The sequence below is a fragment of the Leucopleurus acutus genome, assembly GCF_964270905.1.
Source record: "Leucopleurus acutus genome assembly, chromosome: 10".
In the NCBI taxonomy this organism is placed as follows: Eukaryota; Metazoa; Chordata; class Mammalia; order Artiodactyla; family Delphinidae; genus Leucopleurus; species Leucopleurus acutus.
The window spans coordinates 103,568,187-103,580,784 of NC_139153.1; the positions used below are offsets into that span (position 1 = coordinate 103,568,187).

General features: G+C 43.9%; 1 protein-coding gene across 1 annotated transcript in view; it reads left to right on the forward strand.

The window, feature by feature from the left end:
* Positions 1-9,350: 9,350 nt before the first annotated feature.
* Positions 9,351-12,598, forward strand: part of MYLK4 (myosin light chain kinase family member 4) — a gene marked incomplete at its 3' end in the record, with an annotated part of 70,842 nt that continues 67,594 nt past the window's right edge. Inside the window, exon 1 of the mRNA XM_082848095.1 lies at positions 9,351-9,524. Coding sequence (XP_082704221.1) covers positions 9,366-9,524 — 159 coding nt within the window. The 5' untranslated portion in view covers positions 9,351-9,365. The remainder of the gene's footprint in view (positions 9,525-12,598) is intronic.

Below are 12,598 nucleotides of genomic sequence, written 5' to 3' on the forward strand. Positions count from 1 at the left end.
GAGACAAGGGCATTGACTGAACGGGGGGCATAACGGAGATGTTCTGCATCCTGGCTGCGATGTTGGTTAATTAGGGACACACATTTCTCAACACCATCGAACTGTAGATCCGAGCTCTGTGCATTTCACTGTTAGCAAATTTCACCTCAATTAAAAAAAAATTAATTCAAGGGGTTTCCATTTCCAATAATGGCAGCTAGGAACTTAAGATCAACACAAGTAACTGATGAAAACAAGTAAAAATGCTGAAGCAAATGGTTTAGAAATCTTAAAAGTATCAGAGACCTGATAAAATAGGAACTACCTGGCAAAAATCCAAGGGAATCCAAATCCAAACAGGCCAGAGGGACCTGAGCGCAAGAGTTCCTTTTGCCCCGAGGGCTTTTGCTAATTCTGCGCACCGTGGGCCTGGCCTTGGGTGGCCTCTGCCGGCGAGGGTGACAGTCATGAGCCCAGGGTCTACCTGAGCCAGGGGTCTGACCTCAAGCGGAGGGGCCTAATAGACGTCCCTTCGTGAAGCTGGTACCCGGGGGGGGGGCGGGGGGGGCGGCGCCTCCTGGCAAGGCTACCCAGAAGTAAACCTACCCCAACAACTACTTCCCTGAGCTACCACACTCATTTTTTTTCTGACATTGTTAAATATTCTTCTGCACACGACTTAATGGAAGCATAACGTTCTTTCTTATGGGAGAACCACAGCTATTCAATCAACTTGGACTTAGGCTTTATTTCAATGTTTTAAATGTAGTAAATACTGTCATCGTGTATTACTTCAAAGATAATATTTTACAATTCTATTTCTTAGGGGCAAAAGTCTTAGAAATGCAAATGGGGTCAAAGAGAATGGCCAACTTGCCCTCCCTAAAGATGAGGACATTTACATTCCAACCAGAAGTGTAGGAGCGTGCCACCCTGTGCCCTCCCAGGCTTCATTTATGCTGGAAGTGTTTCCCATATACGAGCTGGGACTTACAATGCCCTGTTACCATTTTACCAGCTGCCATGGTCCTTTTGTAGCAAGAAACATCAATACTTTTGAATATGTAGCATAAAACCTAAAAACCTATTATGAACCATTACATAATAGCCAAATTTATCTTCTACCTAAAGATACAACTTTTACCTTTAATAAGAAATAACCCAAACTTGAGAGTATGTGGAGTTTTCACCCACCTCCCCTTCAGCCACTATTACCCTCTCTGCTGTAGCATTTCCCCATGGAAAATTTCTCTACTGAACCTTACCCTCTTGGGAAAAGCAGGCCAACATTTGGTCAGAATAGCATGTCTTGGGCTTTGCACTTCTGTAATTTCATGCCTTGTTCCTGTCATAAGCTTCTTCTAGCTCCTAAAATTCACTTCCAGTTTAGAAGGTAGAAAAGCATTCTCAAGAATGGAAACATAAATATACCCTTCCTCAAATTCCAACTGGAAAAAAAAATGATGATTCATGCTGTAGAATGGAATGTTTTAAATTTGGGCATGAATGCTCTCACTTTTCCCAATTGTTTAGAACAATCTCAACAGAAGCATGAAGTTTACCTTACAGCAGGCATTTTATTTTGTTCTTACATTTTCAGACTTAATGAATTAATGGGAGGGAGGTACATTTGTGTAATGGGGGAAGGATCAGAGAGAATCCTATGGTGCTGGGTTGGAATTAGGAAACTATAAGAATGAACTCAGGATTTAAAAAAATTATATTTCCAGCTCTGTCCACTGCAAGGACTAGAAGCAATGACACCCCAGCAGCAAAGAGCACTCCCGTTGCCCTGGTCTTGGTTTCTAAATACCATTCTTCCCTAAGAGGAGCCAGGGCTTCTCTGAGAAATGGCAGATTCTAGAAACAGGGCAGGAAAATTACATGGTGAGCTTTGAACATCTCATTATGCCAGAAAGCAAGGAAGTGCCCCCCCAAACAATAGTGATATGTCAGAAGTACAGAGGCTCCCATTGACCAAATCTGGGACAGTTTGAGCATCCACATGACTGACACGGGGAATGTGTGTCACGTTTAGAAATGATACTAAACAGGGACGGGGATCCGGATGGGCTGGAGAGCTCTTCTTAATAGAATATGATACCACTTAACTAAATGCAGAAAATCATAGAATTAGAAAATCACCACTGAACAATCACTGTGGTAATAACTGATTCATGCAAGAATGGATACTAAAGTCATGGAGTGATAGACTGTGGAACAGGATACCCATAAAAATCTCATGGGTTACTTATTAATTACAAAAGAAATAAGGGTAACTTTACTGTGGGTAAATCTGGCAGACACCATCTGAATCAGGATACCAAATTATATGAATCGTGACACAAGCTATATCACGTACCACCTACTGAGACATTCCCAGAAAGACGCACCATCACTGATGTGGTTTTCATGATTAGAGGTTTACCTGGTTCCAAATATGAAGAAACAATCAGGCAATTCAAATTGAGGGATATTTTATGAAGAAATTGGTCTGAAGTCTTCAAAAATATCAATGTCATGAAAGGTTAAAAAAAAAAAAGAGGGCTTCCCTGGTGGCGCAGTGGTTGGGGGTCCGCCTGCCGATGCAGGGGGCGCGGGTTCGTGCCCCGGTCCGGGAGGATCCCACGTGCCGCGGAGCGGCTGGGCGCGTGAGCCATGGCCGCTGGGCCTGCGCGTCCGGAGCCTGTGCTCCGCAACGGGAGAGGCCGCGGCAGCGAGAGGCCCGCGTACCTCAAAAAAAAAAAAAAAAAAAAAGACTGGGTTATAGCTCCTTGAATAGATAAAAAGAGACTAAAAAGACATCTCACCGAAATGTGCTTGTGTGATTTTTGGTTGGCTCCTGTCTTTGTTCCCAAGGAGACATATGTCAATGTATTTAGGGATAAAGTTTCACAAGGTCTGTAACTTACTCTCAGAAAAGAGAGAGACAGCAAATATTGAAAACATAAGCATTTAGTGAGTCCACGTGCAGGGTGTATCGATATTCATTGTACTGTTCATGCAGATTCTCTGCAGGTTTTAAGTTCTAAAAAAATAATTCAGAGAAAAGGAAGCATATCTAACAAAAATTATATAGAAGTCGTATGAGCTTTGGAAACGTATTTATGAATTTATGAATAGGATTGCACCGTGTACTTTGTTCCTATTGAATATCACACATGGTTTCTAAGCAGTATATTAACTCAGTGACGTGTATTTACATTTTACAAGAAAGTAAAAAAGGCTATAATTAGATGAACAAATTGTGCAACCATTACAGAAGTAATGAACAGAAAACACTGTTTAGTACTTCTGAGGAGACTCATTTTTAAATGGCCGCAGCTATATTTTTATCTAATTGTTTTCAATCCTCCTATTTTATTTTCATTTTTTATTACACAAAATTTAGCTACTTACTCACTGTCACTTGGACATTCTACGGGTCTAATATCAGCTAGGTTGTAAGCAAGTCTGAATGTTCCGTAACGTCACTGTCCTGCCTTGGAGTTTCCTATCTCCAAATAGAAAGTAAGAGGTAGAAATTAGTTTTAAATTTCTGTTCATTTTCTACTAATTACAAAATCATACACTATGTGGTATTCCTACCCAGAGAAGGGAAGAGTGAGAGTCTTAACTCTTTCCCACTCACCGTTTCCTCTTCCTTTTCTCTGGCCCCAGGTGACCCGGCAAGCGTCGGGTATGATTTATGACTGCTTGGATCCAGCCTGGGTCACCTGGAACAGCCGGCCATAAACTGTTCACTGGTGCTTTTCTTTCTTCTTTTAACAAGTTTACCTTTCATTATTCATATTATTGGGTTTTCTGCTTTCTTAATTACTTTATTGAAATGTAATTTACGTATCATAAAATTCACCCATCGTAAGTGTACAATTCAACTACGTGTTTGGAAACTTAATGAGTTGTTCAAAATGTTTTTGAACCTTTCCATCACCCGAATACGATTCTGTTTACAGTTAATGCCTGTTCCTGCTCTCAGCCTCAGGCAACCTAAATCTACTTCCTGTGTCTATAGATGTGCCTTTTCTGGACATTCCACGCAAATGGAACTTTACAGTATACGGTCTTTGTTTCTGGCTTTTTTCTCTTAGCACAATGTTTTTGTTTATCCAGCTTGTAGCAGGGATTAGTGCTTCATTCCTTTTTATCGTTGAGTAGTATTGCATTTGAGTGGATGTATCAATTACCTTTCTCCATTCACTGAATCCATTGCTGGACATTTGGGTGATTTCCAGTTTGGGGCTGTTGTGAATAATGCAGCTGTGAACATTTGCATGGGAGGCTTTGTGTGTTCAAATGTTTTCATTTCTCTTGGGAAGATACCTGGGAGAAGAATTGTTAGGTCATATGGGGAATAACTTTTTAAGGAACTATTTCCCAAGGCAGCTGCACCATTTTACACTCCCTCCGACCTTTGTGCTGAGAGTTCCCGTGACTCCACACCCTTACCAGCATTTCCCTTCTGCTGCCTTTTTATTATAGCTCTTCTGGCGGGTGTGAAATGTTATTTAATTGTGATTTTAACTTTCATCTCTCTAATGACAGATTTCGGAGCATTTTTTATGTGCATATTAACTTCTTTTATTTATCTTCCTTGGTAAGCTAGCCTTCAGATCTCCTGTCCATTTGTAAAATTGGGTTGTCATCATATTGTTGATTTGTAAGAGTTTGCTTCAGGATATGAGTCGTTTATCAAATATCAAAGTCGTTTATCAAAATGATTTCACAGTATTTTCTCCAAGTCTGTAGCTTGTCTTTCCATTTTCCTATGGTGTCTTTTGAAGAGCAGATTTTGAATTTTGGTGAAGTGCAGTGTATCAGTTTTTGCTCTCACCAATCATACTCAGTGGTGCTTTTTGAAAGGAAGAAAATTCAGTAGCTATGTGGATAACAGGGATGCCTTTCACCTGCATTTTGGTGTTCGTGAAGATTGCTCCACTTGTGTGTGTAGACGTTTAAGAACCCTTGTTCTGAGACATTCCGAATGCTGTGCACACGCAGAAACCATTAGCATTGTCCAGGCTGCTTTGGACGCCGACCAGCACACAGAGGCACTGGCAATGCCTGCCTCGCCCGCTCCTGTGACAGCACGGTCTCTTGCTGGTCAATGTCCCTTGAAAAGCATCACAATTTCTATGGCTCTGTGGAATGCTGTCTTCCTGAGGTTAGTTTTTTTTTTTTTTTTTTTTTTTTGCGGTACACGGGCCTCTCACTGATGTGGCCTCTCCGGTTGCGGAGCACAGGCTCCGGACGCGCAGGCTCAGCGGCCATGGCTCACGGGCCCAGCCGCTCCGCGGTACGTGGGATCCTCCCGGACCGGGGCACGAACCCATATCCCCTGCATCGGCAGGCAGACTCTCAACCACTGCGCCACTGGGGAAGCCCCTGAGGTGAGTATTTTTAAAAAAGGTTTGCAATTCCAGAATATGAGGGCAATCCAGGAAGAGTACCGCTGGGGCTGCTTCTAGCCTCACTGTGAATTTTTCCACGCCTTAGAGCGGGGGCCCCCGTTAGGAACGGGGCCGCACAGCAGGAGGTGAGTGGCGGGCGAGCGAGCGAAGCTTCATCTGCCACTCCCCATGGCTCCCCCTCGCTCGCGTTTCTGCCTGAACCCTCCCCCACTACCCGGGTCCCTGGAAAAATTGTCTTCCACGAAACCCATCCCTGGTGCCAAAACAGGTTGGGGACCGCTGCCTTAGAGCATCTTTAAAGATGTTCCAGTGATTTTATGGATATGGACAGAGGGTGCTGAGGCTAGGTGGGTAGACCACAGTGGGTATGCATGCACTACCTGTTCTTCTTGGTGGTCAGTATTGTACCAGGCTGCTTGTCCTCTGTGCCACCAGAAGCTAGAAATAGTGTGACACAGCAGAACTGCACTTCTGTCGTTTAATATTAGAAGACAAGTAGCATGGGTTCTTTTAATTGACTTTTCCTTTAGGACAAATAGACATAATTAAAAACCTTCTCTCTAGTAATCAGTTGACAGATGCTTATTGAATACATATTGTGCTTGAAACTTATCTGCGTGTGATGACTTCCAACCTGGACCTCTCCCCTGAAGCCTAGATTTCTATATCACAACCTGTTCAACTCGGACGTCTAATAGACCTGTCAAACACTGAGGGCCTGACTTTTCCCCCCAGAGTTACTCCTCCCATGACCTTCTCCATCCCAGTCAATGTCAACTCTCCTTCACGTGCTCAGGAAAAGAGATGGAAAGTCATCCTTGCCTACCATCTTTCCTTCACTCCCTGTATCCAATCCATCATAAATCCTAGAGTTTCTAAATGGAATGTGAAATCCTGGATGAGATTCCAACAGAGAAAAGGGACATTAGGGAAGAACTCATTAAGTCTGAATAAAGTATGGAGTTTAGTTCATAATAATGTATCAGCATTGATTCATTCATTGTGACAAGTGTACTATACCCATGTAAGAGGTTAAAAATCCGGGAAATTGGGTGCAGAGCATAGGGGGACTCTCTGCTATCCTTTCACTTTTTACCTTTTCTGTAGATCTTAAACTACTCTAATATAAAAAAAAATTATTAAGGAAATATGCAAAGGAGCAGTTTCTGCTGACTTCTAGCTGATTAGAGCCTGCGGCTGGTTTGCTGGAGCCGAGGGGACAGAAAGTCTGCTTCCACTGATTGGATGGTCTGGGTAGAGGGTACTGTCAAATTAGCCAAAGGCCATACACATGGTTTTCTTTGGGTGTGGGGATTGGTCACCTTATCAGTACTTTTTCACAGTTTAATTACTCCGAGGAAAATTGATAACCTCAAATAAGTTCAGTCTTTTCATAACAATTGTGTCACATAATTTATCTTTCACAAATACATAATATTGTTTAGGTGTTCTTCCTGAAGAGCAAAGTTCTCTAATCCTAGAAAAATACCTAACGTTTGGCTTTTTAAAGATCTTGCTATAATTCTTTATATGCTACTCAAAATGAAAACGTATTTTTATTTTATATGGAATACATTGATCTGAATTAAAAATAAGGACTTTTTTTGGAAAAGCAAGAGGGCACTAGAGACTGGTGTTGGGTTAGGGAGTGGAGGGGTTGGCAAAGGCTCTGAAGAGGTGAAAGCTAAAGAATTGCAGGATCGCTTGTATTATTAGTTTGATTTTCTGGGGAATCAAGGCTTTATGCAACTTCAGGAAATCCAGGCATCCGCTGCTGTTGGGATCAGGCAGGTGGTTTGCCGGCACTGGATTCTCTTTCCTTGGCCCGTGATGGAAGGCAGGGGAAGGCAGAGTGCCGCTTGTAGGGAGAGTTTATTATTGTTCTTGTGACTCCCCTTCATGCCTGTGCCTTTGAACTTTCCCTGCAGCTGTAAACAGCTGGAGATGTTGCAAATAATTTTAAGGACTTGCAGAGTGCTTTGGCCATCAGAAGCTCTCTCCCACTGTAGTTGGATGTGTTCAAAGTGTAAGGTGGGCAAAAAAGGTGGCTGTGCGGTTCCCTCACCTAAACCCTCTGGCTGGAAGCGTGCCCTAAATGCCGAGTCTGAAACGGGCAGGAGAGCGGGGCGTCTGATGGCAAAGACAAATGCAGCGTTGTAGTCCTGAGTGTGTTGCCACCCTGACGGAACAAGAAGGTGAAGGTGATATTTCATCCACTGTTACGGTCTGTCCTCTCCTTACCTGACCTCTGAAATGGAGCCGTCAGCTTTGAAAAGCCTGGTGTCTAAAATTAATATTCTTCCCCATCTGACTAAGAAGGCAACAGCTGAGCAACATGAGATCAAGGACCATCTGAGTTTAAACAGGGGCTCAAAGTGGCATTTGAGAGAGAGGATACTTCCTCTCAGAGTGGACACTTGTCTTTTCAGAAGACTTACTCTGACAGTGAGTCAAGACTTTTACCAGGGAATTGCACAGTTGTTTTGAACTCTGCAAACTCCCTTTTATCTGCTGGAACTTATACTCTGCACTTGGAATGGTCTGGACCCCAGCATGTCCTCCTATAAATGGTAATTACTCTTATTTTCTGTCTTTCTGCATCACCTTAAACAACAAGTTGTACCAAACTCCAGGTAGAGCTTAACGTTTAATATTTTCTCTGCAAAATTTTTATATCTTGGACCCAAGCTTTTGTTTTAATATGTTAATTTTATGTGGCTTCCTGAGCCAACTTGAATACCATCTACAATTACATATTAGATTTTAGTTGTAGTTTGTCTTAGACGTAGTCATGAAATCCTTATTTTAATAATAACTGTTTTCAGGGCAACTTGTAAGAACACTGATGACGGTCTATGGTGTATTTTACAGAGCTCTGGCTGACCCTGCTTACATTTGGGTGTGTTTAAATGTAAGGTCTTTGTGTGGTTCAGTAGAAGTTTGTAGAGCACTGGATTTTAACTAATTTGTAACTCAAGGGATTATTTTTACTAGCTGAGTTGAGAAAATGAAAGGCGGCGTTTTGTGGAGCTAATTACAGATGATTTCAAGTTGAGAAAAGGCTGGAAGAAGCAATCTCCAGAAACTCTCCAGCAGGGCTCAGGAGGGCGCCGGCCACAGGCTCTCATCAGTCTCCCCTGACGATCAGGAGACGCACAGGCACATGCGCCGCGTGGGTCTTCAGTATCAGAGCAGTAGAACATGTATCACCTACATTCGTAAGGGAAGTATTTCAAGGAAAGCACAAGGGTGTGAAATCTTTGGTACTTAGCTGCTAATGAGGATGCAAAGAAGGGTATCTGGGAATCTTAATATATGTGAGAGGATTATTAGGAAACAAAGTTCTTTTTAAAATAAGCACCAAACATTTTAAGATGTAGGCAGAGAGGGGCTCTGGAAATGGCTCATTTGGTGGAGAGCACTCCTCCGAGGGCGCAGAATTCCCGGGGGGAGCGCCAGAGAGCCCCTTGCTTACACAGCAAGCCCTTCCCACCAGGGCCAGGAGGAGCAAAACCAGCAAATCCAGTTAAACCCAGAGAAACTTTGTATCCCATACTTGTACCAGCCACTTAACATAAACTTAACATAAACACTTATTTTAGGTGATGAGGGAAAATTGTAGTTGCCCAGTGAAACTTAAGGTGGCATCTTACTGTTTGCTTTTGTAGAAAAAAGTGGGGAAAGAAACCTTTTTCCTTTCAGAGTTCCAGCATTTGAAACTCAGTATTGATATTTGCATTTCTCTTCCTAATTTTGGGTCCCTTCTGTTTAAATAGAAGCGACTTCTAAATTCCCAGTGGTCATTTTCCCACAGAGTCAGATGTGTGAGTCGGTGATGAGAACTCTGTTTCTCCTCCTTGCAGTCAAGGGGAAGGCAGACTCCGAAGTCACGACTGCGTCCTGATTTACAAATCGGAGGCGGAGGGGCACGAACACCACACACCAGACAGGAACTTAGTCGGACTCACCACCAAGATGCTGAAAGTGAAGCGGCTGGAAGAAATCAGCACGTGTTACCACGGTGACCAGCTGGAGAAAATGGCCTTTTTTCAGTGCATGGAAGAGGTGGAGACAGTGAAGTGTGTTCTGGAAGAAAGTTCTAGCGAGCAGGATGCGAGATCTGGGAGGAGCGAGGTAACTGTGCTCATTCAGTCTCCTGAAAAATGTCAGTTCTACTTTATCTTTTCTCACATAAAGCAATACCTGTCGCCATTTATACGACCGTTTTCTGACTCTGTTTGGTCACTTGTGTAGAGTTAAGGAAGCTTCATGAACAGGCAAACTTCCATTTGTTTCATGGCGGTTTGCGTATCGGCGGGTGTCGGAAGTCATTCGGAGGCCTTTGAACGTGCACCTCTCCCTTGCAGGCAGCTCCTCAGCCCGGTGGCTGGTCTACAGGTTACGATGGTGAACGTATGGAAACACACATTTCTTAGGAAGGATGGTTTAAAAGGATGGGTTTGGGCATGAAATCCAGAGAAGCACTGCGAGGGCCACAATTGCCCTGCAGAAGTTTCTAATTTCTTCAGGACCCTGAGGTCCTCGCTGTTGACAGTGGCGGTCAGAGTCAGGGACAAGCCCTTGCCGACGGCACAGCTCGTGCAGAGCCCCATTCTGGCCACTTGCTCTTTGGGGCAGTTACTAAACCAGCCCGGGGGCTGCGTGTCTGAATAGTGGGGCCGTAGCTGTTGGAACATTGCATGTATGCAAAGCACTCAGCACAGGCTCTGTCACCAGGGTAGGCGTTCAGTAGGTGTCGGCCAGCAGCACCCTGTCCCCTGTCTGAGCTTGCTGGGTCTCCCTCACCATCCACGGAGCACCCTTCCTGCCCGCCTGGCATGGGCCTTGCTCTAGCACCTGCAGTTGTTTGGAACTTGTTTGTCACCCTTCTCTGGATGCCCTCCTCAACGTCAGGACTTCACCTCACTCCACCTTGCATTCTTGGCTGCTTTCCTGGTCACGGCACCGAATAGGCCCCAAGAATGTTTGCGGAACAAACAGGTCTATTTACGTGAGTCCTGCATTCTGGTTGAGGGCTGGGGGTCATTATGTTCAATAATCAGAGCAAGTGATTCTTAGGTCGGTTTGGGATACGTCCCTCTTTGTCTGGCTACTGTTCTGAAAACCCCTGTCCAGGTAGGAAGGGCATTTCTAACGATGCAGTAGACAATGAACTAAAGCTGTTAGATGTAAGGGGCGGAGGACTCTTTTCATCGTGAGTGTGTAAAACGTACTGGATAGAAGAAACGAGTCAGGTGGAAACGTGGGTATTTTGAGACTCCACTTTCCTGATGAGCTAACATCTTGTTCAGCAAACACCAAGAAGAAACTTCCATGGGCAAAATTTAAGTCAGATATGAGGGCTTCCTCATTAGAGCTGCTTACAATACAAATGAATACAAATGAATGAAATCTTCTGTTCACTGATTTCTGTAGAACAGAGGAGACACAATATTCTTACAGGATAACTGTGAAATAACCAACTACTGGCAATAGTTTCTACGAATTTGATTATGTTTCCAGGACTGTTTTTCTTCAGGTTCCGTGATATAATTTTTGTAAGTAGAGGCCGTATCTTTAAAGAGCGAAATGGTGCTTAGCAGAAACATGAACATTCTTAGGAAGAATTGTTTTTGTGATGAACCGCTCCAGAATATTAGAAATCAAATGACTGGGAAGTTAAATATTTTAGGATATTTTTGAGGGAAACACTGAGAATGTTGTTCCTCAGAGACCCTAGAAGAACGTCCTTTGTGATTGGTCTGATGTCCCCTGTGTCACCTGGGCCCTGGTGTGGACCCTGCGGTCACTGCTGTGTGGAAGGTGGGGAGGAATGACCGTGTGTCCCATTCAGTTTCTTCTTGGTAAATGGCTCAAGGCCCAGAGATGTCGGCAATCTCCCCGGCTCTCTGTCTCGCCTTGTGGAGGACGGATGGGCACATGGTCGGGAGGTGCGGAGCTCTTCTCTCTGTGTCTGCCAAGGCCCAGGCCCCGGCCCCAGAGGCCCTCGCTCGCCCAGTGGGTGGATGCACGGGCGGCCAGCAGGCCTCGCAGGGGTGGGCAAGGAGGGCCTTCCAGCGGCTCGGATGTCCTCCGGAATGCAGACGGAGCTGGACTGACTCGGCTCAATCTCCTGCTGGGCCACGGGAGATCTTCCCAACACCACACCCTCCTCCCAGGAACCATAAAAATGCTCGCATCATTTTCCCACCTGGCCCCCTTTCTCTTTACCCCTCCTCTCCTTGAGAAGCTTAGCTCAGCTAACCGTAGTCGAGACCCTCCCTGCAGTGCACTGACAAGAATTTACACTGAATTTCAGACACTCGAATGACACGCAAACTGTTCTGAAGGCTTGAGGCTCAATTTCTTTCTAGAAGAGTCTTTTCTCTCCTAAGAGGAAAAAATTATCTATGCATCCAACAACTTATGTTTGTTAACATAGTTTGGTGAAGCCCAGAGTCTTCTTTTCCTGCTCTTAACCAGGTTTTTCTATTTCACTCATTTTTCTTCCTCTGGGTTTATTTTGAACTCCCTTCTTTTTCTCTGCTTTATTTTTTGTTGAATTGATTAAATTCCACATACTCCACTTTTCTACTATGTTTTGTTCCTTTTGTTTTCCAACTTTCCTTTTGATTCTGTTTTCAGTTGACTTTTCTCATTCTTTTATATTCCAAAGGCTGTTCAAAATCACCTAAATAGTGTAGAATTTTAAAGGCTTTTAGCAGATACACTATAATAAACTAGATCTAAAGCCACATAATATGGTGTTGAAATAAAGTAAAACTTAAATAACTAATGTGGCACATATGAGTGATGAGTTTAATAGCTACTGTGTGTGTACCATTAACTTGTAGATGATAACGGCTCTCATAACTATAATTAGTATTACTTTTACACAGTCAAATCCAGGTTTTCCTCTTTTGTTCATTCTCTATTAGCTATATAAATAAGCCCTGTGCTGCATTTCCCTCAGAACTAATTTGCTGTTTTGATACACACACACACACACACACACACACATTCTCTTTGCTTAATGGAAGGCCAAGGAGCTTCCGTTCTCAGACAACCTGAGGCCAAATCCCCGCGGTTCCGTCCGCCTTCCTCGGCCGCCCCCATTTGCTGTATGCATCCCTGCTTTGTGCCCGGGGTTATCTGTGCTCATCTCCTGTCCTCTGGTTTCCCCCGCTCTCCTGAGACCCCTAGCCCCC